At 44.8% G+C, this 26,088-nt stretch overlaps 2 protein-coding genes and 1 pseudogene across 5 annotated transcripts in view; 2 read left to right on the plus strand and 1 right to left on the minus strand.

The window, feature by feature from the left end:
* The first annotated feature begins 1,178 nt into the window (after positions 1–1,178).
* On the plus strand, positions 1,179–17,167 carry ARPIN (actin related protein 2/3 complex inhibitor). Of its 4 annotated transcripts, XR_004422378.1 has the most exons (8): positions 1,179–1,392; positions 2,708–2,783; positions 4,749–4,881; positions 5,558–5,764; positions 6,171–6,334; positions 7,217–7,443; positions 16,648–16,739; positions 17,153–17,167. XR_004422378.1 is itself a non-coding variant. In XM_033100317.1 (6 exons), the coding sequence occupies exons 1-6, from the start codon at positions 1,301–1,303 to the stop codon at positions 7,223–7,225; spliced, it is 681 nt and encodes a 226-aa protein (XP_032956208.1). In that variant the 5' UTR covers positions 1,179–1,300; the 3' UTR covers positions 7,226–10,216. The 4 variants fall into 4 exon arrangements, 2 of the variants coding, with proteins under 2 accessions (XP_032956208.1, XP_032956209.1); XR_004422377.1 differs by lacking the exons at positions 16,648–16,739; positions 17,153–17,167 and adding an exon at positions 7,767–10,243; XM_033100317.1 differs by lacking the exons at positions 16,648–16,739; positions 17,153–17,167 and having other exon boundaries at positions 7,217–10,216.
* Positions 12,828–26,088, plus strand: part of AP3S2 (adaptor related protein complex 3 subunit sigma 2) — a 36,870-nt gene continuing 23,609 nt past the window's right edge. The window contains exons 1-3 of the mRNA XM_033100319.1: positions 12,828–12,984; positions 16,648–16,739; positions 17,153–17,264. Of these exons, the coding sequence (XP_032956210.1) occupies positions 12,916–12,984; positions 16,648–16,739; positions 17,153–17,264 (273 nt within the window). The 5' untranslated portion in view covers positions 12,828–12,915. The remainder of the gene's footprint in view (positions 12,985–16,647; positions 16,740–17,152; positions 17,265–26,088) is intronic.
* On the minus strand, positions 21,870–23,803 carry LOC117018889 (arginine/serine-rich coiled-coil protein 2-like; annotated as a pseudogene).

Genomic DNA, 26,088 nt, shown 5'->3' on the forward strand with positions numbered 1-26,088 from the left:
TTATTTGTTTTTTGGCTATTGAGTTGTAGGAATTCCAGAGCCTGGGGAGTTTTGAAGAGAGGGAGCCAGAGTGCAGTGCTGCCCAGAGGGGTTTCCTGCTAGAGTTCTGTGTCCTTCTTTCCCAGACATTTTGGAGCAGCCAGGTAGGCCAGACAGGGTGGGCTGACCAATCCATTAGGCACACTGCCTAGGGCCCACGAAAATGTCTTCATTTCTTTTAAAATCAGAAGAAAAGAATGTGGGAGCCAAAGAAAGTGTTTCAATATGTAACAACATATTCATCCTTATGTCAACCCAGTTACAAAATATAATTAAAAAAAAATGTTAACGGAGGAAGGAGCCCTTGAAAATAAAAGTGCCTAAGACCCATGAACGTCACGTGTGGGGGGAGAGGGTGCTTCTTCTACTACTGACTGCTCATCTTGGGCTCCCACGTACCTACCTGGCTACCTGCCCTTTGAGGCTCCCCCAGAGGCCACACCTGGACTCCATGAATGGGCCCACCTGCCCCAGATGTTGGCACAAAGGAGTCCCGGGGTTAGAAGAGACCCCTGAACCCAGGCTTGGACAATGTACCCCTAGACCATGCATACTTGGGCAAAGGGCAGTAGGAAGCTGGGTAGGGGCCCCCCACACTGTGTGTGTGTGAGTGTGTGGGAGGGACAAAGAGGGGCAATGCTATGTTCTAGAGCGAGTTAATTCATCTTTACAGCTCCTCGGATAGTGACCCATTTGACAGAGGAGGAATCGGGCTCAGAGAGGTTGAGGAACTTGCCCAAGGTCACACAGCTGGGATTCAAACCTTGGTATGTCGTGGGTCTGACACCCAAACCTGGGCTCCTTTGGCACAGATCCCTGGAACCCTCCTTCCACCGCTGTTGGGACCTCGGGCGGGCGGGGCATAGAGTAGCTTCCATGCTGATCACACCGCCCTCCCTAATGGACTTTCCCTTCCCTAATGGAAACCCATTCTTTCAGAGCTGGTCCTATAGGCTCTCTGAGCCTCAGTTTCCCCTTTGTGGGTGTGTTGGGGCAGGGGTCTCCCTTTAGTAACAAGGAAGAGAGAGAAAAGAGAAGGACGTTCTAAGGCCCCAGCCGCGGGTCTTCCCGGAAACCCCCTCCCACCGCGCGCGCGGGTCCCTCGGGCAGGAATGGGAATCGGCGCCTTTAAGCCCGTCGGGAACGCCCGGGTCGGCCGCGCCCTTCCTTGATCTGTCGCCGGGAATCGCGGGTCTCTGCGTGTCCTCCTGGCGCGTCCCCTCGCGGTACCCCGGGTTTTCTGCGCAGCGGCGTGGGGAGAATGAGCCGCATCTATCAGGACAGCGCGCTGCGGAACAAGGCGGTGCGGAGCGCACGGCTGCCCGGGGCCTGGGAGCCCTCCACCCACCAGGGGTAGGCCTCGCCCGCCCCTCCCCGCGCCTCCGGCCTGGCCTTCGTCCGCTCTCCCGCCCCAGCTTTCAACCTGGGCTCCCGGATTGGAGAGGGGGCGCCCAGGGTCGGGTGCGGGTGGGAGGAAAGGCAGGACGTGCCAAAGCTCCTCCAGCGCGCCCGTCGCCCTGAGGCCGGAGCCCACCCCCCCAAGACACCGATGGGCTTAAAACGCCCTTGCTGCCCCGGACCCTCGGGAGAGAGTCTGGTCCCCACCCCCAAACAGGGCTGAAAAGGCGGTGCTCGGTTCAGCCGACCTTTGTCTCCACCCCACCCCCGTAGCTGTAAACGGCAGCCACTTGCCACGCTGCCATGCTTTCCTTCAGGCCTTTGTGCGGGCTGCACTCCCTCTCCAGAAGTGGCCGGAACCGCGGGTGGGAGTCCCCTTGGCAGGGCTGGGGGATGGCAAGGCCTGCCTGGAGGCCGGGCTGGGATTGCAGGGCCAGGCCTTCTGCCCTGGAGGCGGGGGTTGTGGGAGGGAATGGACCGTTCTGTTTGCAGGTACAAACACTGAAGGATTGAGGCGGTGAGGAGCTGGGTACAGTTGTCAGGTGTCATCCCCATCCCATCAGCTGTCCCACCCCTCTCCACTTCTGTGATTCCAAAAAAGGAAGTCCACAGGTTCTGCTTTTGAAAACTAGAATGGGGAAGCGGGTCCAGCTCCTCTCCGTGGGGACCCTGTGATCTTGGGCTGGTCACAAAAGTTGAGTCTGGGTTTCTCCACCTGTAACGTGGCTATGAGAACAGGAATATGAGAGTGCTTTAAAACAGGTGAAAAGGAAAAATACTGTATAGCAGCCTAGACCCCCCCCCCACACACACACACATAACATAGGTTAAATAAAGAAGTAAAATGTTCTATATTTGTTAAGCACTGAATGGTATACCAAACACCTTCACCTGCATGATCTTCTGTCATCTTTGTAGAAGCAGTGAAGTGGCTGTTACTCTCCCATTTTGTAGATAAGAAAACTGAGGCTCCAGTTACAGTACCCCCTGCAGGAGGGGCAACAGCTTGGTCCTGTAGCTTGACAAGGTCCCTCCTGCTCTCTGGGCAGCGTTCCAGCCTTTGGGACCCTCGAAGGAATGGAGGCTCCATGGGGGAAGCACAGAGAAGAGGGCTGCTTAGTGCCTGGCCTGCTCAGGGACCAGGTGAAGTGGAGACACCTGTGGGACTTGCTTCTGTCCCAGGGCGGACTCTCACCTGGCCCATGGAACTTCACCATTCTTTCATGAGGACTGGCAGAACGAGCCGATCCCTCCTGTTCCTCATCCCCAGGGGCAACGGCGTCCTGCTGGAGGGAGAGCTGGTTGATGTATCTCGTCACAGCATCCTGGACGCGCATGGGAGGAAGGTGAGCATGTTTCCCTCGGCGGCACCCAAAGGAACCGGCACTGGCTTCGTGGTGCTCACCCACCAAGGTGTCTGCCTGTGCTTGGCTCAGCCGGTGCCAAGATGTGGGGTCCAGCTCTTTCCTTGAGGGGCTCACAGGACAGGGGGGAGGTGGGTCAGGAGATCAGCAGCTGAAAGGGGCCACTGAGTGGGAAGTGATCGCTGAGGGTTGTTCTGAGCAGCGGACAGATGGGAGGGCCTGCGTGTTTGCTGAGACAACCGGCCAGGCCCCGAGCCCACGGGCCCTGTTTGGGGCCGCCATTGGGAGGGTTGAGAGGACGAAGGGGTGAGGTGAGTGGCTCGGGACGAAGGCCGTGGTGCAGAGTGGGATGGAAGGCCCTCGAAGAGGTCCTGTGGCCTTCGGGTGGAACAGGTTTAGAATGGCGAGAGGCGGGCGGGGTGGGCAGGCTGAGTGACCGTGCTGGGAGGGCTGAGAGGCCAGGCTCCTGTCGTCTGGTCTGGAGGTTGTCACTGCTTGTCCTGATGGGCAGGTCAGAGTGGGGTGTCGGCCGGCGTGGGTATGAGGTCAGCAGTGACCTTCCCCTTTCTGGGTACCAGCTCTGTTCCCGGGAAGTTCTGTGTACTGTGAATTTTTTGGAATCGAATTACTTTAAAGGTACTCCCTTCGCTTTCTCTTTCCATGTCCCCTGTCCTCACATGGCCCCCAGGAACTAGTTTGTCCTGATTAAATCTGGCACCTGCCCCTCCTGCTTTCTGGTTGCCCCCGACGCTCATTCCTGTCCTGCTGCCAACCTGTTTCCTGAAAGATATCTCCGAGGGTCTCTCCGCTGCTCACAAACCTTTCAGGATTTATTCTTGTCTGCCCAGTGAAACCCAAACTCCAAATGCCAGCTCAGGGCCCATCCCAAACCAATCCCTTTTCCATTCTTAGCCTCCATTAGCCCCATGTTGCTCCAATAGGCTTTAAAAGCCTGTCCTAGACGTTTAATACTCTTCCTGCACCCTATTTCCACAGTTACAGCTTTCACCACCTTTGAGATGTCACCTTCTCTGTTTCTCCCAAAAAGCGGTTTCCTCATCTTTAATCCCTAGGAGCATTTCACCTGCTTTTTATTTTTTTTAAATTTTTCTTCTTTTTTTTTTTATAAATTTTATTGGGGAACATTGGGGAACAATGTGTTTCTCCAAGGCCCATCAGCTCCAAGTCGTTGTCCTTCAGCCTGGTTGTGGAGGGCGCAGCGCAGCTCCAAGTCCAGTCACTGTTTTCAGTCTTTAGTTGCAGGGGGCGCAGCCCACCATCCCATGCGGGAATTGAACCGGCAACCCTGTTGTTGAGAGCTCACACTCTAACTAACTGAGCCATCCGGCCGCCCCTCACCTGCCGTCTGTGACTAGAACAGCTGACAACCAGCATTACAGCCCACTTCAGGCTTTCCGCTGTGCTTGCTCCTTCATTCTCTCATTGAACCCCTATGCCATTCCTGAAAGCAGACATCGTATCCCCATGCAACAAGGGAAATGGAGGCTAGGAAGGCTGTGCCCCAGGGCCCACGTCTGTTGGAAGAGGCAGAGTGACCACCCTCAGAACTGCCTTTCAGTGCCGTTTCCAGGACACCTTGGCTGCTTCCTCTCCTGGGGCCCTTGGAGCTTGGGTCATGGTTGTCTGCATATACTTTTTGTCTTGGCGACGTGCAGGCCTTGGCGTCAGGTCCTAGGCCCGCCCTCTCATGGACGTCTGGCATGGTTCGTTATGTGTGGCATGTGCTTTTACGAAACACAGGAATGAATAAATGAATGAATGAATGAATGCATATTGGAGTGGGGCATCTGTCCAGCTTGAATATCTTTGGAGCCGAGGTGGGATTCTGGGGTACAGAGTGAGGTTGAGGAGGGCTGCCTGTGGGGAGTGTGTGATGGAGGGCAGGGGACTGGAACAGCCCCCCTACTCTCTTTGCCTGGCTCCCAGGAACGCTACTACGTGCTGTACATCCGGCCTAGTCGCATCCATCGCCGTAAGTTTGACCTCAAGGGAAATGAAATCGAGCCCAACTTCAGCGCCACCAGGAAGGTGAACACGGGCTTCCTCATGTCATCCTACAGTAGGTGTCTGCTGCCCACCCCCTTGGGCCCTGCTGCACTGCGGCTTTCCTTTGTGTCCAGGCCTCTCTTGGCCGCAGAAAGGATCTTCTCAGCATGGTTGGCTTTACAGCCCATGTCTGGCCTGAGGGCCCCCATTCACTCAGGGGATCCCAGTGCCCCACCTCATCCCAAGGGCCTGGCTGGCCTTCCCAACTCCTGCCGTCTCCTGCATTCTGGCGGAATCATCCATGAACCTGGCTCTGCCTTTGTGCAGAGGCCAGGTGGCCCAAGGTGGCCTCCACTTTCCTGCCAAACTTCCCATTTGATTCTTGGGCCCTTTGTGATTTCATTCCTCTCTCCACGTCTGGTGGTGGAAGGATGACCTTGGCTGTCTGCCCCTCTGTGAGCAGGTTTCAGGTAGAGTGGGAATCCATCCATCCCGCTATCCTGGTGTTCATTCCTGCTTTCAGTGGCTCATCAATTCTCTGAACGCCTAGTGAGCCTCTGCCACGTATCAGGCCCGGAGCCCATGCCTGTACCGCCCCTGGCTTGAGCTCCTCGATGAATCCTGGCAGGTTGGGTGCTCAGAGTCCTACCTTCGGGAAGCACACTCAGCCGTCACCTGGCTCCTGAAAAGCCCTCCCTAAGTGCTTGCTCTTCCAGAGGGAATAATGCTCCCGCGCTGTGTGCCTGCAGAGGTGGACGCCAAGGGGGACACTGACAGGCTGACACCCGAGGCCCTGAAGGAGCTGGTCAATAAGCCCGAGCTGCTTGCACTGACACAGAGCCTCACCCCCGAGCAGACAGTGGCCTTCTGGATGCCTGAGTCAGAGCTGGAGGCGATGGAGCTGGAGCTGGGGGCCGGGGTACGGCTGAAAACTCGAGGCGACGGCCCCTTCCTGGGTGAGCAGTGCAGCCCCCACCGAGGCCTGAGGTTCCCATATGGCGTGCAGGGTAGCCTGGCTTCCTGTCCAACGCTCCTCCTGCTGCTCAGAGCTCATGGGAGCTGGTGAGGTCTGGCCTCTGTGGGAACATGACCCCCTAAGATTTTTCCTAAATCCTGGACCAGAGCTCTGAGGCCTAAAACCTAGACACTCTGGATCCTGGGGTGCCACCTAATCTCGTGGTTCCTGAGGGTGGCCTCTCCTATCTGGTGCTTTGGGGGGTCCCACCCGGGGTCTCCCTGAGGTCCACTCCCAGAATGAAGAGAACAAGGGCTTAACCCAGGCCTCAGGGACCCCAGCAGAAGGGGCAGCCCCCCCACTATGTTTCCGCCACATAGACCATTTAATGTCTTCCCTTCTTTCAGATTCATTAGCCAAACTTGAGGCTGGAACAGTGACCAAGTGTAATTTTGCTGGTGATGGAAAGACAGGGGCATCGTGGACAGACAACATCATGGCTCAAAAGTCTTCAGAGGGGGCCTTGGCGGAGACCCGCGAGCAGGGGGACGGGGCAGAGGACGACGAGTGGGTAGGTCAAGGGCAGTGACCGTGGACCTGGCATTGGTGTGGTTGATCTCTTGGCAGGAGTTTTGTAGGTACTGGCTGTTGTTGGGTGTAGGACAAGGAGATAGCAGCATAAGCTTTACCCTGCAGCCTTGCTGGAATTCCATGGAATTTCTGAGAGTATGTTTAGCATCAGGAAAATTCCTTCAAGGGTGAAGGATGACAACCTGGGACCTGTCTCTTTTGGTGGGTCTGAACTGTGCCACTCTTCAAGAGAGACCCAGAGATAACATAAAAGCAAAGGATGGAAAGAATGGACAGCGGAGAGGAACCAATGAGACTTAATATCAAGTCTCCAGACCTTGTCACATCGATTGAATACATGAGCCATGCTGAGGCACTTGAGCCGCGGAGTTTTTCTCCTTTGTGCTGGGCTCCCTGCCCACAGTGGCTGGAAAAGGGCTGACTAGGTCCTTAATAGTTTTTTGTGCCAAAGGTCAACCCCCTAGTAAATCCTCAGCCTACTCAGAACTGATTTGTTTTTCTGAAGTAGATTTCACTTCAAGATTTGAATTGATGTTAAAAGACCCCAAACTGAACATTTGAAAACACAGTCACAGAAAAATGGGCTATTTATCTAGGCGAAGATGATGACATTTGTCAGAGAAAGCAGGAACGGGTAGAGTAGAGGGTTTGGTTTCCTTTTTTATCTCGTAAAGTGAGTCTTGTATGTAAAAACAATTGGAGCTGCCAGGCTGGCTCCCTGGGCCGGGTCCGAGGAGGTGGGCCCCAGGCAGGTGGCTGAGGGCCCTACTGGTACCATTCTGTGGAACCCTTATTTGTCCGCCAACTTGAAGAAGACTTTTATGAAATGTGCTCTGTTCACCTCGCTTTACGTTACCCCCAGGACGACTGAGGTTAGTGGGAAATGGAGTGTCTCCGGGGCCCACCAGCACTGTTGAGAATTTCTTCCACCGACTTCAATTCTGGAGCTCGAGGAAGCAGCCTGCCCAGTTCTTCCACACAGCCGCCATGGGACACCCTTTGCACAAGCTCTGCTAAGATCAAATCCAAGACCACGACGTTAGCGGTGGGGCCCCCACGCTGTGGCTCACGGAGGGTCCCTCCCTGGATGTGAGTTTAGCCTTCTTAGACATTTTCATGCCGGCCCCTGCCCTGAGTGGCAGCCTTGTTTCTAGAGGCAGGTGGTGTGCGAGTCCCGGGGTGTGGGGGGGCAGTCAGAGGACCTGGACTTGGCTTTGGTGCTGAATTGGGGAGCGTCTGTCATCTGCATGCAAAGTGGCTCAGCGAAGAAGTTAGCAGGGGCTCCTTCCTCTCTACCTCTGTCCTTGTACTTCCTGCTTTCCTTCCACACCTGCCCCACGCCCCACGGCTGAGTGCTGAGGTCTCTGCTCTCCTGCTCGAGCCTCCTGTCCCTGTGTCCTTTTCTTCCCCAGGGCCACCAGCTCTTTATTCCTCCTCCGGTTCGCTGCTTCCTGTCCTGCCCGGCTGCTTTCCTGGGGATGCTGAGCTCAGGTTTGCTTGGCTGTTCGCCGTCTCAGGCGTACTCTGTCAGGCCACATTTTTGATAACCCCTTTTCTGTTGTTGTTTTGTACCTTGGGAACTTTTCATGAATGAGTAAATCTTCAGAAAATGATTCCTCTACACTGACTGGGTTATTATCTGGTGTAAACAGTCTTCCAGCTGAGCCAGGTCCCTATAAGAAGGAAGCCATTTCTTTTTGGTCGTGAGCGTTGCCTGACTGGGTAGTTGTGCCCACACCCATATCTGTGAAGCGACCTAGAGTTGAAAGCTACGTGTCCTAAGAGTGGGTAGGGACTTGGTGGCAGGTGAGTCCTGCTTCCCTCAGGGAAAAGGGGTGGTGGTGAACTCACAATTATTGAGTCCTCTGATGTATCAAACACAGCACTAGATGCTTTCCATGATAATAATTACAGCCACTGACTGTTGAGTGCTTCCTGGTGCTAAAACCTGTGCCAAGCATTTGCGGTATCTTACTTAATCGTCACAACAATCCCACACGGCACATATGATTATTGTCCCCATTTCCTTCCATGTGAGGCTGAAGCTCAGAGGCTCCACTGATAGAATATAGAGGAGAGAGCCAGGCAGTCAGATTTCAAATCCACATTCCTAACTCCTGGATTATTCTGCTTTCACATGCGAACTACAGAGGAGAAATGGGGCCTCAGAGATGTTAAGCGACTTGTCCGGAGTCACACAGCTAATAAATGGCGGAGCCAGATTCCAATCCAGAGCTGTCAGAAGCAAAGCATATGCTCATTCCCCGTTCCCTGCTTCCTTGGCCTACAGAGGGGCCTTGGACACAGTGCCCCAGGCAGGTCCTGGCCCAGTGAAGCCGGGTTATATTCCCAAACATTAGGGAACGTCCCTAAACCCGTGGCTGCTAGTCTGCCCAGGCTGAAGTCGGCTGTGCCGGTATCAGCAGTTGAGTAGGTAGTATTGTGTTTCCAGCATTTGTTATCATGGCTCAGACTTTTGTTTGCTCTCCTGCATGTCTGAGCCTGGGTTCAATAATCCGGCTGTGAGGCTTGGGACTCACACTTCAGTTGGGCCACCTGGTGCACTGCCCATGGGTCTCTTCCGTTCTCGTTGCCCTTTTCCTTATGATCTCTCACCTCCATAATTGTAGAAGCCGCCTCCCTGGTGTCCTGTGTCTGAATGGGCCTCGCTCCCTGTTGAGCATACTGGGACCTCAACCATGCAGGTGGCCAGGATAGCCGGAGGAGAACTGGGGACACTGGTTGGGGGTAGAGGCACCCAGTGAGGGCATCCTGCTGCCCAGAGTACTGTGGCCAAAGTGTATGGCAAACTCCCATGGGCAGGCCACCATTCCAAACAAGGAGGCTCAGTGTGTCAGTGGGGGAAGCCCTGAGCAGCCAATGGGCTTGTTGTCTTCCGGGGGCTCCTGTAAGAAAAAGGCCATTTGGCTGGAGCTCAGAGAATGGGTAGGGGTAGAGCTGTCTTTGAGATGAGGCTGGAGAACGGACATGGCATCTTCAGCATAAGCGTTTTGGGCCTTTATCCTTAACATCTTGGAAGCTAATGGTCCCCTGCGGGAGTGAGATCTGATTCCTGTATTTCAAAGGTCACTTGGCTACAGAGAAACTGGAGGCAATGAGCCCAATGAGGAGATTGCTGCAGTTGTCAGGGTGAGAGTCTGGAGTGGTTTGGTCTATAGCGGTGACAGTGGAGACAGAAAGAAATTCATGTTGACAGAGGAGGAAAGGGACCTTCCAGCAAGAGAACAGCACCAGCAAAGCCATGGAGGTGGGGGGCGTGGCCTGTTCCTGGAATATGCAATTTCTATACATGGTTGTTATCATACTATCCCTACACATGAAATTTGATCATCTTTTTAAAATTGTTATATAATTACTTTCCATATTGCTGCATAGTCTTCGTAACCATTTGTTTTTTAACATTGACCACCATAGCTCTATCACTGTCCAATTTGGGGATAATTAATTGGTTTGTTTTAGGAGCTAATATAATTAATGTGTCAAGAACTGTTTTAAATTGTATCTCCCCTCAATCTCACCCACCTACCCACTTCCCTCCATCCCTCCCTCCCCACTATATTTTTGAGTTATTTCTTTAGGGACAGATTTCCAGAAGTGGGATTACTGGGAACCTAGGAATTTTTTGTAAAGGTCTTGTTATATTGCCAAATTGCTTTCCAAAAGGGTTGTTCTAAATTATAATTTCACCAGCAGTGTAGGAGAGGACCATTTTCATTGTTACACTTGCTAGAATTGGGTATGATAACATTTTTAAAAATTATATTTGATAAGGTGAAAATAATACTTTAAAGTTAATATTTTAATTTTAATTAGCTTTGCCCCCCATTAATAGTGAGCTTAAACATTTTTTTCATTTTCATTTCCTAGACATATTTCCTCTTTTGTTACTCAGTTCCTTTGCCCATTTATCTACTTAGGGGGTAGGTCTTTTTAGTTTAACAGAGTTATGTATATTTTACATATAATCATTTGCCATATTTTAACAACTTCTTTTCCATTTTTATTTTTTATTTCTTCCATTTTTAAAAATGGGTTTTATAAGCAAAATCTTTATATAGATATATCTGTTGACTCTTTGTGATTTTTATTGCTTCTAAGCTTATATTCTCTTTTGTTGTTAGATTCTAAATTTAATTTTCTTCCATTTTGGTTATTATCTGGTTTTATATTTAACTCTTTAATCCACTCTGCCTTTAATTTGTGGAAGGATATGAAGTGAGATAAGTAAATTGCTTAATTTCAGATTGCTAACCAGTTATCCCAACAAATTTGTTGATTTCCTTTCTACTATTAAGATGTCTCCTACATTACGTATTAAATTTTTGTATACTTAAGTTATCCATTGTATATATATTTTTTCCCAGAATTCATCAATTTATTTTTATTTTTATTTTTTTAATTAAAGTTTATTGAGGTGACAATTGTTAGTAAAGTTACATAGATTTCAGGTGTACAATTCTGTAATATCTCATCTATATATCACATTGTGTGTTCACCACCCAGAGTCAGTTCTCTTTCCAATACCATATATTTGACCCCCTTTACTCTCATCTACCACCCGCCTCCACCCATCCATTATATTTCAATAAGTCTCCCTATGATGTCAATTTGAACTATCAGAGTAGGTTTTATTAGTTGGTAGAGCTTAGGTCCCCCTCATTCTTCTGTTTTAGAATTTTCTTTGTTATTCCTTCTCAATCAACATTTAGAACATTTTGTCAAGTTTCAGTGCATATGTACTGCCTTTAGATTTTTTTAAATTAAAAAACTCTGGCTACAAGAGTAATAACATTTTTTCCCCTAAATGTTAATCTTTATCAAGGTGCCAAATACACTAGCCAAGAACAATCACAGGTACACACCCCATAAAATAAGATAATCCCTAATATCCAGCATTCCATTGAAAGGGAATCCAGTAATCTTTTTCAAAAACCTTTCCGAATTTTCCTGAAAATACAAAGCAAGTTATGTAAGACATAGAGCCTCACATATTTCTGAGAGTGATAAATATTTAGTTGGTTAGAGGACGGGGCAATCCACTTGGTGAAAGATGTTATTGCAAGGTAAATTAGGATTTTACACAATAAGGTATGGAAAATTACTCTAAATTCTCAAGCAGAGGGAGTAATACATATTTATTTTAGAAAATTAAAAAAAAACAATATATAATTCCACCATCGTTTTTTAAATCACATAGGTAGTTACATGCCAGGTACTGCCCCAAGTGCTTGTAATTCCTTTTGTGTTCATAACAACTGCCTAAACACATTGATTTTTTTCAAGTAGAAAAACCCCCGTTTTACTGTAAGTGAAACTGATACTATGCCAGTTTTACAGATGAAAACACTTGCCCAGGGTGCACAGTTGGTCAACAGAGCCAGGGTTCTAATCTGGACAGTGTGGTTCCAGGTACCTATGCTGAATGTTATGAAGCTGCCATTCCATCAGGCGCAATTATTCATATTTTGGTGTATCTACTTCCAAGTTTTACAAAGTGGGGTATCCCTGTACGTACTTTGTGTAATCTTTTCACTTACGGATGTCATGATCATTTCCCTATACCATACATCTTTTATGTGATTTTTAATTACTAATTTTTCTCAGATGCATGTGGATCAGTGCATTTAACAATTTCTCATTTTGGAATAATTAGTTTGCTTCCCATTTCCCTCTGTAATCACACTGCTGAGATGTGCGTTCTCACGCTTAAATCTTTTCACATATCCATAATCATTGTATTACATATTCTAAAACTGGAAATGCTGGGTTTAATGTTCTATGCATTTTAAAGGCTTTTGATACATGTTGCCAGTCATCTGAATAGGTGATTCCAATTTCCAGTTCTATCTGCAATATTGGGAGACGTGCCTCAATCCCCCCCCCCCCCGACTGAATCCTTTAAAAAACAACCCAAAAACGTTACCTTTTAAATGAAATTGCATTAAAGATCCCTTAATTCCACCATTCAGTGGAACAGAATGGATAGAATGCCAAAAAATAAAAATAAAAATGACCTTAATGTGCCCCAACCGGGGAATGGCTAAATTAGCTGGCATCTCACACCATGGGACGTTCTGCAAGTGTTAAGAGTAAGACTGGACTGTGTTTTCGCGCATACGGTGCGACAGTGAGGCTCCTGCCGGAACATTTGTGTATCTTTTTTGGATCTGCTTTTCCGACGTGCTCAGATTTGCGCCGAGGCAGGGATTCTGCGACAAGGGGTCAGTCTGGGTGGACACAGATCCGGGCTCGCGCGCGTCTTGGCCAGGCACTGACTGACCAACCGACGCTGGCTGAGGTGACAACCCTCCCTAGCCTGGGTGTCCGCACCAGCCTCCCTCTGGCGAGCCCGCTGTCCATCCTGGAACGTTCACCGCGGATTGCGGGGAAGCCGGACTCTTCGCCGTCGGGCCTCTGGGCGCCAGGACAAGTTCCCGGCGGCTACTTTTCAGCAGCGCACCAACCGGAAGTGTCCGTGTTGTGGCGGAAGTTGACGCTTTGTGGAAGCCCCCGGTGTTAAGAGAAGCGTGGCTGGCAAAGATGATTCAGGCGATTATGGTTTTCAACAACCACGGGAAGCCGCGTCTGGTCCGCTTCTACCAGCGTTTCGTGAGTGCGGCCCACTTGCATCACGTCCCTTCAGGGCCCCCACGTCCCCTTCCCTTTCGTAGGCCCCGACGCGCGCAGCCTTCTGACCAGCTCGGGCTCCGGCATCGTGCATGACCCTCGTACTCCTTAATGTCCGTTTCCGGACCGAGGCCAATGTCAGGCCTTTTGCCCCAAGCCCCCTGCTCTCCTTGACCTCTTCCTGGATCCTAGGCATTCCTGTATCATTTTTTGACACCACTTCTTAGGTCTCAGGGCACTATAAGTGACGGGATGGGGGAGCACACTGAGAATGGTTGAAGTCACTTTAATCTTGTTGGTTGTTAAACTGAGTTTCACGAGGAGGAAGAAATAATGCAGCTTCTTAAAGTTTTTGCTTTAGCCAGGGGGTCTGGAAAAGCGCTTTCTTGGAATAATTTCGCTTCAGTGTTGGCTGGGATTGTTCAGGGACTGGATACTCTTCACTCCGTAAAATTGGAAAAAGTCAGTTTAAAAGTGGGAAATGATGAGAAATTATAAATGCTGCCACATGAGGGCTCAGTAAATGATAATGTAAACTTGAATTTTACAGAAATGTTTCTCTGGAAACACACAACCATCATTTCCCTCCTATGTTTTCCCCCGCTCCCCGCCCCGTCTTATGTCTTGGTGACTTGGTAACGCTTAACATTACATACATAATGAATAGATTGGTGAAACCGAAGGGGGGAAAGAGAAAATGTATGTTCAAGCGTTAACTCCACCTTTTTTACCTTTTGTGTCTGTTGACAAGTTAATAAACCTCTTTCAGACTTTATTTCCTCTTCTGTCAAGTAGACATGAAAAAAATGTTTTTAATTGGATTTTTTGAGCTAGACTACATTTTATTAAGTAATCATATCGAGGTGAAGATATTAACATTCGATATAACTACTCAATTTGTATTTGTATTTTTATGTGTGTGAAATCTTCCCTCCGTTTTTTAAAAAGTGTTATTGACTGCTATTCAGTGGTTATTAGTAGGTGCACAACGTTATGCGACCATCACCACAATCAATTTTAGAACATTTTCATTACCCCCAGAAGAAACCCCTACCCATTAGCAATTATTCTGAATTTCCCCCTCAATTCCCCTAGCCCTAGGCAGCCACTGATCTACTTTCTGTCGCTCTAAATTCACCTATTCTGGACATTTCATATAAATGTAATCAAAGAATATATGGTCTTTTATGACTTTTTTTTCACTTAGTACAGTATGTTTTTTAATGTTCATCCATGTTGTAGTATGTATCAGTTCTTCATTACTTTTTATTGCCGAATTATATTCCATTGTATGGATATTCCACATTTTGCTTGTACGTTCATCAGTTGATGTTTCCTGTGGCTCTTGTGAATAATGTTGCTATGAACATTCATGTACTACAAGTTTTTGTGTGGACATGTTGTGGGGACAGAGGAGTGCAGTTTCCAGGCTCTCGGCCTCAAGTGGAAAGGTGCTGGCTCAGGTAGTAAATGGCTATCAACTGTGGCTAGTTGGCCATCAGGTGTAACCAGTGAGCCACTGGCCACTAATATAACTGCTGTGGCTACACTAGCAGCAAATGGGGGCTAGCAAGAAGATGGTGGCTGAGGTAGCAAGCGCGGACTGCAGTTAGCAAGTGGGGTTGGTTGGCAGAGAGAAATGGATGGCAAGTGGCGGATAGTATGGCTCCTGCTTCCTGTGTCTCCAACCCCGCCGCCAGCAAGACTTTAGTGGTATGACTCCCCTATCTGTGGCTCCGTGGGTGTTCCTTTTTGGCCTCACCATGTCCTGTGTTCTTATGTGAGGAGTGGGACCAGAGACCCCGCGTGACACCTTGCATGACACATGTGTTTTCATTTCTCTTGGTTATATGCCTAGGAATAGAATTGCTGGGTCATACAGTAACTTTATGGTGAACTGCCAGGCTGTTTTTCAAAGTGGCTGTACCATTTTATATTCCCATCAGCAATGTAAAGGAGTTTCAATTTCTCCACCTCCCTGTCAACATTTGTTACTATCTTTTTGATTAAAGACGTTTTACTGGGTATAAAGTGGATTCTCATTGTGATTTTAATTTCCATTTCCCTAATGACTAATGATGTTGAGCATCTTTTCATGTCCTTATTGACCATCTGTATATTGTCTTTGAAGAACATAGGATTTTCATAAGAACCAGATTAGCTCATGAGTGAAGATTACCTTGAAAACGGTTGAATACTGAAAGATATGAGGGATTATGAAAACAATTGAGGCGTGTATGCAGTTGGTAGATTACCTTTTTGTTGAATTAGAAATTAGGTAGCCTCACCATTTCATACCACTTCTCCACTGACTGTGGCCACTTCCCCGTAGAGTCAAATAGATGTTTCTGTCAGTTTAAAAAAGTGCTGATGCTTAGTATGTTTTGTATTTCCGAGTACACAGAGCTAATCCTTTAACTCCTGGCATCTGTGAGCTCCGTGACTTCTTTAAATGGAAACCAGGAAAGTAGTGATTGATTTGCTCACACTTACAGTGGCCAGTGATGAGCAAGTGTTCATTTATCCGTTCAGTAAATACTGAGAGCCACTGTGTACCCATGGTGAGTAAAGTTACAAAAAATGATTTCTCCACAATGACATTTTACCTTTATTTCTTTTAAATAACTATTTCCAACCTAAATTCAATGTTGTAGAAAGAAAGGGATTAACATCTCTTGAATCGATTTTCTGACTCTTCGGGCAAGTCCATTCTGAAGGTTTTCTTAAGCTTTGCTACTCAAAGTGTGGTCCCCAGACTAGCAGCATTGGTATCACCTAGAAGCTTGTTGGAAACAGTCTCAGGACTTACCCCAGATCTGCTAAATCAGAATCTGCATTTTAATACATTCCCAGGTGATTTATTGCACGTTGCGGTTTGAAAACGCTCTTCTAGGGCTTTTCATTACTGCTGTAATGACTGGTTCTTGCTCCCATCATCCTTTTTTTCTAACCATACTTATTATGAACCTCACATGTATAAATACAAATCAAATGTGAGTTACCAAGAAATTCCATCCCAGTTGCACTTGCTCATAATGCAGTAAGTGAAAAAAGTATAGCTCTGCAATTGTTCAAAATTCTTACTGTAGATAGAACTGTTTCTGTCTTTCTCAGTAATAACTTTGTTGGTGAGTAACACTGCATCTTATATGTAATACCTATGTTACCAGTAGAAAAGATGGCAAATTCAGTTTTTTAAAACATGTACATGATTACCTCTTGACCTTAAAGTATTAGACCTATTGACATTGTTATTTACCCTGTTATAGATGTTTTGTAGGGGAAGACAAAATATTTCAGGACCAGGCCTTTTAGTAATTCTTTGACCTTGCACGATAGTTTATCAGTTCTCCTTTCCTTGGTTATTAACTATAAAGAAATCTTAGCTTACCTATGAGGACTGTAATGGTTAGTGACTAGATAGCTAGGTAAATGCACCCGGTCTTAATTCCTGTAATAAATAGGCTTGTCCATTTTCCCATAGATTCCCCTTTTATTTTTTATCTAATCATTTGTATCTTTTCTGGAAGCCGATACTAAATAATCTTTCCCGGCTTGGAAGCCCTTCTCTCCCTGTCCATCTCCATCAATGAGATGTATTTTCAGACATCCCCACTGAATTACTTCATTTCTTTTATTCCGTAGCCAGAAGAAATTCAACAGCAGATTGTTCGAGAGACCTTCCACCTAGTTCTCAAGAGAGATGACAACATCTGTAACTTCTTGGAAAGCGGAAGGTATATAGTCAGCTTTAGTTTTCTCCCCGTATCTCCTCTTTGGGGCGGCTTTCATCATTACTGCTTCTTCAGGCAGTACTCAAGTGTCAGGTGGGTACCCGATGCACTCTGAGCTGATCTTAGCATGATCTGCTAAGAAAGAGAGACCCAGTTCTGTTTGGAAGGTATTGAATGGTTGTGCTTCAGAGATGACTCACTTAGATGTTTGCTTCCTGGGAGGGTGGGCAGAAGAAAAGGTGAGGTAAAGTGGCTTTGGGCACCACTGCCAACCTTGGTTGCGTTCACCTGGTAGAAATGGCCTATTGTTTGGCCTGTCTTCCTCTTTTCTGTTGGCTCCGTTCTCATTCCTTGGGACAAGGTTTCTCTTTGATTTTTTTAAGATATAAACGTTTACATGTTTCCCATTTCCGCAGTTTGATTGGTGGCTCTGACTACAAACTGATTTATCGGCACTATGCTACCCTCTACTTTGTATTTTGTGTGGATTCATCAGAGAGTGAACTTGGGATCTTGGACCTCATCCAGGTATGTGTAGTCAGCTAGTGATGACAGCCACTTTAGAGTTTACACTGGATTTTTTTTTTTTTTAAGATTTTATTGGGGAAGGGGAACAGGACTTTATTGGGGAACAGTGTGTACTTCCAGGACTTTTTTCCAAGTCAAGTTGTTGTTCTTTCAGTCTTAGTTGTGGAGGGCACAGCTCAGCTCCAGGTCCAGTTGCCATTGCTAGTTGCAGAGGGCTCAGCCCACCATCCCTTGGGGGAGTCAAGGAGTTGAACTGGCAGCCTTGTGGTTGAGAGCCCACTGGCTCATGTGGGAATCGAACCGGCAGCCTGAGTCACCGGGCCGGCCCCATACTAGATTTTTGAGTAACCATCCTGTAGAACCTTTTGTCAGTCTCTTTCTTGATAACTGGTAAAAGTTGCCAGATGTCCACCAGATGGTGCTGTGAGAAAGCTCCTTAGCAAACCTTAAAAACTCTTAGAGCTTTTGGATTCATTGGTTTCTACTCAGCCCTCTCACTGCCCTTGGTTTTCATACACGATTCTGACATCAATTCCAATGTATGTGTGTTTTTCAGCACCATCACCAAGCAGCTAACTCAGTTCTCCATGGACACTGACCAGGTGTCCCATAAATTTAACTCAATTCTGACACTATCTGGAGATAGATACCAAATGTAAGACCAGGTTGTCTGTCCCCTGTACTTCTGACTGACTGGCTGTAAAACAGAGGTTCACATGACTTCCTCCTCAGTTTTACTTAATTTGCTAAGGTAGCTCACAGAACTCTCTAGAGAAACATTTTACTTACTAGATTACCAGCTTATTATGAAAGGGTATAACATAAGAGCAGCCAGATGGAAGAGATATATAGAGCAAGGTTTGGGGAAAGAGCAGGGAGCTGGGGTGCCCTCCCCAGGCACACCATTCTTCCAGAATTTCCTGGTGTGCAGCAACTTGTAGCTCTCCCGATCCCTGTCTTTTTGGGTTTCTATGGAGACTTCGTTACCTAGGCATGATTAATCAAACCATTGGCCACTGGTGGTTGATTCAGTCTCCCACCCTCTACTCATGGTTGGTTCCCTTGGCAATCAACCCCCATCCTTTGGTGCTTTCCAAAAGTCACCTTAGTAACATAAACAAAAGAAACCTGTATCACTGAAGAAATTCCAAGGGTTTTAGGACGTCTGTACCAGAAATGGGATGAATACCAAATATTTCTTATAAATTACAGTATCACATCATGTTTTGAAATTTTTTTAACTGTCAAACCAAATGATACTTAAAAATTCATACTTTTTTTTAAATTTTCTATATATTTCTATATATTTCTTACAATTCTAGCCTAAAACAAAGAAGGTTGATGCTTTAGTTAGTCTGTGCAATCTTGACATAGTAAAATATGATTTTTGTTAGGCTTTTTGAAAATTAGAAATGGCTTACAGATTCTTTTCATTACCTTCGTGGTAACTGAGACGTGTAAGAACCCTAGCTTAGAAACCATTAATTTAGTACGATTCTATCATTTTATACATGTAATCTAGGTGGGCTTCTTTGAAGTGACTTGAGTAAAGTCACGTAAGTAGAAAGCACTCAAATAGAAGCTTGCATTAAAACCTAATTAACAACAATGTCAACTGTAATTGGGGGAAAAAATCAAAAACCAATTTAAAAAAATAAGAAATTTAAAAAAACCTAATTAACAATTATAGAAAAGAAAACTCTAGCTATAAAATATAAACTTTACATGCTTACATACTATTAATATATTTTATTTTGTTAAGATAAAATTAAAAAAGCTAAATTTAATATACTGAGGGACAAATAAATGGAAATCTTGAATGTGTATTTTCATTTTAAATACACCAGACTCTTTTCTAAGACGTGACGTTCTTTTTAGACATGGCAACTTTTAATTTTATTTATTTATACCCATTCACATTTAGAAAATTATTTAAGCTGATTAAAAATTTCATACATCATATTCACTCATACATAAAAGTATAAATAAATAATGAAAACATCTAAAAAAAAAAAGCCTCACCTCTAAGATAATTTTAAATGCTTTCTTAATACCTGAGTCAAATTGGACATTAAAAGTCAGTGTAGCATAATAGGAAGAGCTCAAGATGTAGAATTAGAAAATCTGGGTTTGAGCAATGTACCGACCATCTATAAATATAGAAGTATTAGGTTGTAGATTTAAATTGTGACAACGTACTTTATAGTATTGTAAATTATAGAATGTTATAGAAATGTGCATATAATAAATATATTAGAAAATAAAGGAAATACAGTGACAATATATTTTTTAAATGGAGATGTAGTTATTAGAGGAAATGCATTTCAGACACCTATACTAACAAGACAGAAAGAAATGTAACTTCATAACATAATGGACATTTATTAAATATTTAGTATGCATTGGGTTTGGAAAGCTTGATAAGTAAATGGTGAAAATAATGGGAACTAAGAGGCTTGATCTTTGAAACGACAATAAAATCAGTAGTTGGCCTAATATAAAGAACATAAACATCAGAAATAGAAAACATCTAAATGTTTTTAGAGGATCATATTCGTAGTTATATTACCAATATATTTGAAATAGCTGTCTACAAAAAATATTCGAATTAAATGAAAGAAAAGGCACTTAATCCAATATCAGGAGGAAATAAGGTTTAAAAAAAACTGATTCCCTTTAGACTGAGTAAAAATTTTTTTAATGTTGAAGTACAATAAAACCTCTATATTACAAAACTTATTTTTTAAACTCAGTAAAAACTCTGCTACTTGAGTGTATTTTACAGAGTAAATTGATTGTGATCCAAAAGCCTCTCAAAAAGAAAATGTTACCTCAAATATTGCATATTAGTATTGATACAGAATCACTAAATAAAACCTTAGCCAATAATCAATTGGACCAATGAGTCATGAGACCTGACCTGGCTCTTGTTTCTGACTCTCCTAATGTGGCCTTAAACAAATCTTTTAAGCTTTGTTGGCCTTAGGGTTTTTGTTTTATATTCTGATTCTTCTGAGTGTGTGTTTGTTTCGATTAACAAGTAGATGTTATTTTCTAGCTCTAAAATTTTTCCTCCCTCAGGAATACTACATACTAGAAGATTTGTTCATTGGGTTCAAATAGTCTTTATCCCAAGGATACAAGTTAGTTTAACAAGGAGAATTTCCCAGAATCTATTACAGCACAAAGAAAAATAGTGGAAATGATTATAATTGTGTCAGTAGATGCTGAGAGAAATGAACATCCAAGTTATATTCCTGAAATACTCTTAAAATTGGAATGGGAAGCATTTTTATTTGATTATTTGGTACATGTTTATTTAATGTAAATTATTTATTGAAGAAATAATACATTTATGTGGTTCAAAATACAAAAGGCACACCAAGAGTATACAGTGAAAAATATCTTCTCTCCCCCATAATAAACCTACGTAGTTTATTTCCCTAGAAGCAGCCAATTTTAGTTTTGAAACCAAGAGCCAGTGTTATCTCAGTGGAGAAATCTACAGGCATTCATGTAAACAAGATGTCTCTTACTATTTGCAGTAATGGGGGATTGGCTTTTTACTAGCCTTAAGAATACATGTTTGCAGATGAAATTATCTACCTAGAAAATCCAAAACAATCAACTGGAAAACAAGTAGAACTAAAATAGAGTTGAGTAAGGGGACTGGATACAAGTTTAACATGTAAAAATTAATAGCTTTCCTTTAGCAATAATAAGTTAGGAAATACGTTTAAAAGGGAATAGCAAAATAATAGCAAAAAGGTCCATAAGATCCCCAGGAATAAATGCAAAAAATATACAAGACCTGTATAAAGAAAACTTTAAAACCATTGAAAATATGAAAAAAGCAAAATAAATAAAACGCCCTTTGTGAGTTGAGAAAACTCATTACAATGTCAGTACTTCTAGATTATAAATTACTGAAAATCTTAACAGAATTCCAGTAAGATTATTATTTTATATATTATTCTTTTGTGTGAAACATACTGTATGTACACAGAAATATGCAAACATGCCTATACAATTTAAAGGACGCCAATAAAATAAAACTATCCCTCAGATTAAGAGACAGTACATTGCTAGTCCCTTAAAGCCCCTGTATACCCCTCGTTCACTGCATCCGTCCTCAGACTTTTGAGTTCATCATTCCTTTGCTTCTCCACCTGACTAAATATTCCCTAAATATTTTACTTACTTTGGAAAAACTGAGTGACAAGCACAAACTTCGCTGTGTTGCGAAAGGGTAATTTGCCACTTTTAGGTGAAGGTGGGTCACGATCTAGCTTCAGTATCCCTGAGATTTTAGTCTGAGGGCAAGATCATGTGTGTGAACCCCGAGAAACTTAGAATGATTTGATATTTATTAAAAAATGGTATTTTCCCCCAGCTTCATTGAGATATAGTAATTGACAAAAGACACTGTGCAGTTTAAGGTGTACCATGTGTTGATTTGATACCACTTATATATTCCAAAATGATGACCACCATAGCATAGCATTGGCTACACCTCTTACCATGTCACACAGTTGCCATTTTTGTGTGTGGTAAGAATCTTACTTTCCAGTAAATTAAAGTACAACACCTATGCACGTTAGAATGCTAGCTGTTTGGTGAACGAGGACCTGACATAACAAGAAGTCTGTAAAGTCCCAAACTGGAAAAGTGTGACCTTTTTCTAACTGTATCCAGTGTAGAAGTGAACCCCACTCGCATTCCTCTGGGGGTGGGGGTTTATGATGCTGTTACTTCATGCAGAGCATAGGTTCCCAAATACTTCTTCCTGTTGTTCAGAGTCTTGTAACTTTATCAACTGAGCTACATCAAGCTTCATCTGCACTCTTAATACCCATTAGTTTCCTAAATTTGATATTTGGGTCCTTGTTGTCAGAATTCAGCAGGCTGGGATTTGTCCCCTTCTTTCTTGCCTTGCCGAAGCATTTTCCTGTTTTCTGTTGTTCAGCACATTTCACTTGATTCACGGCTGCTGGGTTATAACAACATGCGGCTTTTCTGCTCTCTGCTGATGCTTTAGCTTGGGCTGCCAGCTGAGCCTCCATCGCTGCCTGAGGAGCCTCTTGTGTTCTTGATGCCAACAGGGCAGCAGCGTTGAGAACAGAATCTCCAGGAGCTATTTCTTCTTGTTTTTGGTTTTCAGCCATTTCTTTTTCTCGTTGTTCTTGTCATTTCTCTGCCCTTCCCACCCTCCCAGCTAGAGCTTCTTGTGCGGCCATGGCCGTGTTTCTGCCTCTGCAGAGAGGTGGACTAGCCGTCCAGCCTACTTTTGCTAAAGCTTCTTAGCTTTTCCATTCTCTTCTTTCTCTCGATCTCTCCTTGTATCATTCCTACTTCTGTCCCATACCCGGGTATTGATCTCGAGCAGGAACGAGATCTGATCCACAGTTTTCTTTCCCTGCTTCTGGGTCAGGATTTCTTCCCCTCTGTGCTTGTAGTTCACGATTTCTTCTGCTCACTATTCCTGGATCAAGACTTTTTCCACTCCCTGCTGCTTCTCCGGTGACACCTTTTATGAGACTTAGATCTTGAGTGACTTCTGCCTCTTGGTGACTTTCTTTGCATTTGTGTCTGTCCTCACCATTTTCAGATGAATTTAGTCACTCTCTTCCTTTATGAGGAGAATGTTCTTTGTCATTATGTTCTACAGACTTGTGTTTCTTAGAAGATTTACTTTTAGACTCATGTTTTATTTTGCTGTCTGAGTACGCATCTTCAGTTCAGTCTCTTCGTGCATTAGCACGCTTTTTGCTTCTCCTTTGTTTTCTTTTCCTTGACCTTGATCGTGATCTTGAATAGTGGTGTTTTGAGGCTCTAGGAGAAACATCTGACTGCTCTGTTTTGATCTCTGTCTGGGGATGTCTTTTCCGGAGCTGTTCCATCTCATTCTATATCACTAGCTTATTTGAGAACCCAGTTGTTATGGACTAAACCGTGTCCCCCCAAATTCATATGTTGAAGCCCAAACCCACACTGTGACTGTATTTGGAGACGGGGCTTTTAAGGAAGTAGGTTAAATGAGGTGATAAGGGTGGGGCCCTGATCCCCAACTGGTACTCTTATAAGACAAGGAAGAAACACGAGAGATCTCTGTTTCCACGTGCATGAACCAAGGAAAGGCCCTTCAGGGACGCAGGTAGGAAATGGCTGCGGGCGAAGAAGAGCCCTCACCAGAAATGGATCCTGCGAGCCCTTGACCTGGGACTTCTAGCCTCCAACACTGTGAGAAAATACAAGCCACGCAGCCTGTGGTATTTTATTATGGCAGCCTAAGCAGATTAATACACTAATCTTCATTTCATTAACCCTCTTTCATGAAAATAGCCCTGTGGCACAGTGCTGCTAAGAGTTACCGTCTGCCTCTCCTCACATAGGCTCTGGCCATCTTAGTCCAGAGGCCCAGCTGCTAGGGCAGTGCGTCCACTGGTTGCTTTTGACAGTCCCAGTTGCCCAGAAGCTTCCCACAGACCAACTAAATCACTCCTACGAGAGACCCCGATGGCACAAAAGAGATCTACCATTGCTTTTTCAGTTTTCTACATTTAGTTCATTAATAGCTGTAAGGTAATTTTATGTCTGTATTGAGACAGGTAACTATTTTTTTACCTCTAAGGATAGCCATTTATCCCAGCACTATTTATTAACTAGTTCATCTTTTCCTCATGGGCAGCCTTATGCACAAGGTAGTGCCCTCACCCCAAACGCTCCGGAGCAGGGAGGAGGGGGGCCATCCACAATAGAGGGAGAGGCAGAGGATTTGGTGGTGCCAGGTGTGGGAGCTGCAGGTATGGAGGCCACTTGGCGACAACAAGCTACCTTGACTTTTTCATAGCCTGCTATGGCTAGCATGATTTGAGGTCTTCCTAGAGCATCGAAAAGTATTAGCACACAAAATCAACTTTTTACTCCCGTTTCCTTGAACTTCAAAACTCAAAGAGTCCGTGCTGTGTCCCTGTGCTTCACTGGGTTTCTCAACTGTGGCTTTTCACTGCAGCTTGTCTGAAACTCAGTCTGCAGAATTTAAGACAATGGCAGTTTTTATCATGATTTGCCTTTGAACTTGGTCTGTTAAAGTTCACAATAAGTGGAAAGTGATTTTCAGAGAATTCATTTTTGTTTAGAATTGCACAGAATTCTAGAGCCAACAATGTTCATCATTAAGGCAAAAGCCCACCTTGCTTTTTGGAAAGTAGATACTATATTTGAGAGACAAATAATCATGCATTTTACTCTACCTTTGTCTTCATTTGCAGCAGGTTTGATATGAATTTTAACCTTTGAACAAATTTCCAAAACTGGTTTATGTCTTTGACGGTAATGAAAATGATTTACCAAATCTAGAAAAAAATTTTTTTTCTTTGTAAACGTGTATGTTTCAGTGTTTTGTATTCTGTCCCATCAATCCATACTTTCATTTCTTAGTATTGCACTATTTTAATTTCCAAAGCTTTGCAATGCATTTTGATACCTAGTAAGACCCGTCATATCTCATTATTGTTTTTCCAGACTTTCTTGGCAGATTATTCTTTCATATTTTATTTCTAGAAGAACTTTAAACTTTGTCAGTTTCATTTTTTAAAAAGTTCTCTTGAGAATTTCCATACTTCTAATTTCATTTTCTTCCTTTAAAACTATAGAATATGACAAAATAATCATGGGGATGTAAAGTACAATATAGGGAATATAGTCAATAATGTTGTAATAACTATGTACAGTGTCAGGTGGGTACTAGACTATTCAGGGGATCACTTTGTAAGTTACATAAATGTCTAACCACTATGCTATATACCTGAAACTAATATGAAATAATACTGAATGTCAACTGTAATTGAAAAATAAAAATTAAAAAAAACCTGTAGGGGCCGGCCTGGTGGCTCAGGCGGTTGGAGCTCCATGCTCCTAACTCCAAAGGCTGCCAGTTTGATTCCCACATGGGCCAGTGGGCTCTCAACCACAAGGCTGCCGGTTCGATTCCCACATGGGCCAGTGGGCTCTCAACCACAAGGTTGCCAGTTCGATTCCTCGAGTTCTGCAAGGGTTGGTGGGCAGCGCCCCCTGCAACTAAAGATTGGACGTGGCACCTTGAGCTGAGCTGCCGCTGAGCTCCCAGATGGCTCAGTTGGTTGGAGCACGTCCTCTCAACCACAAGGTTGCCGGTTCGACTCCCGCAAGGGTTGGTGGGCTGCGCCCCCTGCAACTAGCAACTGCAACGGGACCCAGAGCTGAGCTGTGCCCTCCACAACTAAGACTGAAAGGACAACAACTTGACTTGGAAAAAAGTCCTGGAAGTACACACTGTTCTCCAATAAAGTCCTGTTCCCCTTCCCCAATAAAATCTTTAAGAAAAAAAAAAAGAAAACCTGTAGAACACGAATTTTAATAGCACATATATACACACAAGTACAGAGAGAACAGGCGAGGAGACCATAGCAAGGAATTTTTTGAAAGCAGCAAAGAATATGAAAGCCTAGTAACTGACTCAGTAAACCCAAGGGAGCCACATCCCAGGCCAGTAGTAGCGAAAGCTGATAGCCAACCTGCTACACCCCACGGATCCCTCAAAGGCACAGAGCTGGCAGCACAGTCTCATTGGGGTGTGGGTATGGAATGAACAGGGCAAGTTGTCTGAGAACCAGCCAGATCCCTAAGTCCTTTCCCCATTTCTTGGGGGACACTAGACACAGTTGATGGGATTCCATGAACATATGCCTGGTGAGTGTGGTATACTAACTTCCCAGCCCTTTTCCCACCATTCAGTTCCTAAATTTCTGGTAGCTAGTCTTTTACTTTTCAGGCAGACGATTGT

This window comes from Rhinolophus ferrumequinum, chromosome 28, assembly GCF_004115265.2.
Source record: "Rhinolophus ferrumequinum isolate MPI-CBG mRhiFer1 chromosome 28, mRhiFer1_v1.p, whole genome shotgun sequence".
Taxonomy (NCBI): domain Eukaryota; kingdom Metazoa; phylum Chordata; class Mammalia; order Chiroptera; family Rhinolophidae; genus Rhinolophus; species Rhinolophus ferrumequinum.

Coding starts and splice junctions, on each gene's coding strand:
- ARPIN (XM_033100317.1), top strand. CDS start 1,301: ATGAGCCGCATCTATCAGGACAGCGCGCTGCGGAACAAGGCGGTGCGG. Junction 1,393..2,707: donor GAGCCCTCCACCCACCAGGG/GTAGGCCTCGCC, acceptor CCTCATCCCCAG/GGGCAACGGCGTCCTGCTGG. Junction 5,765..6,170: donor AGGCGACGGCCCCTTCCTGG/GTGAGCAGTGCA, acceptor CCCTTCTTTCAG/ATTCATTAGCCAAACTTGAG.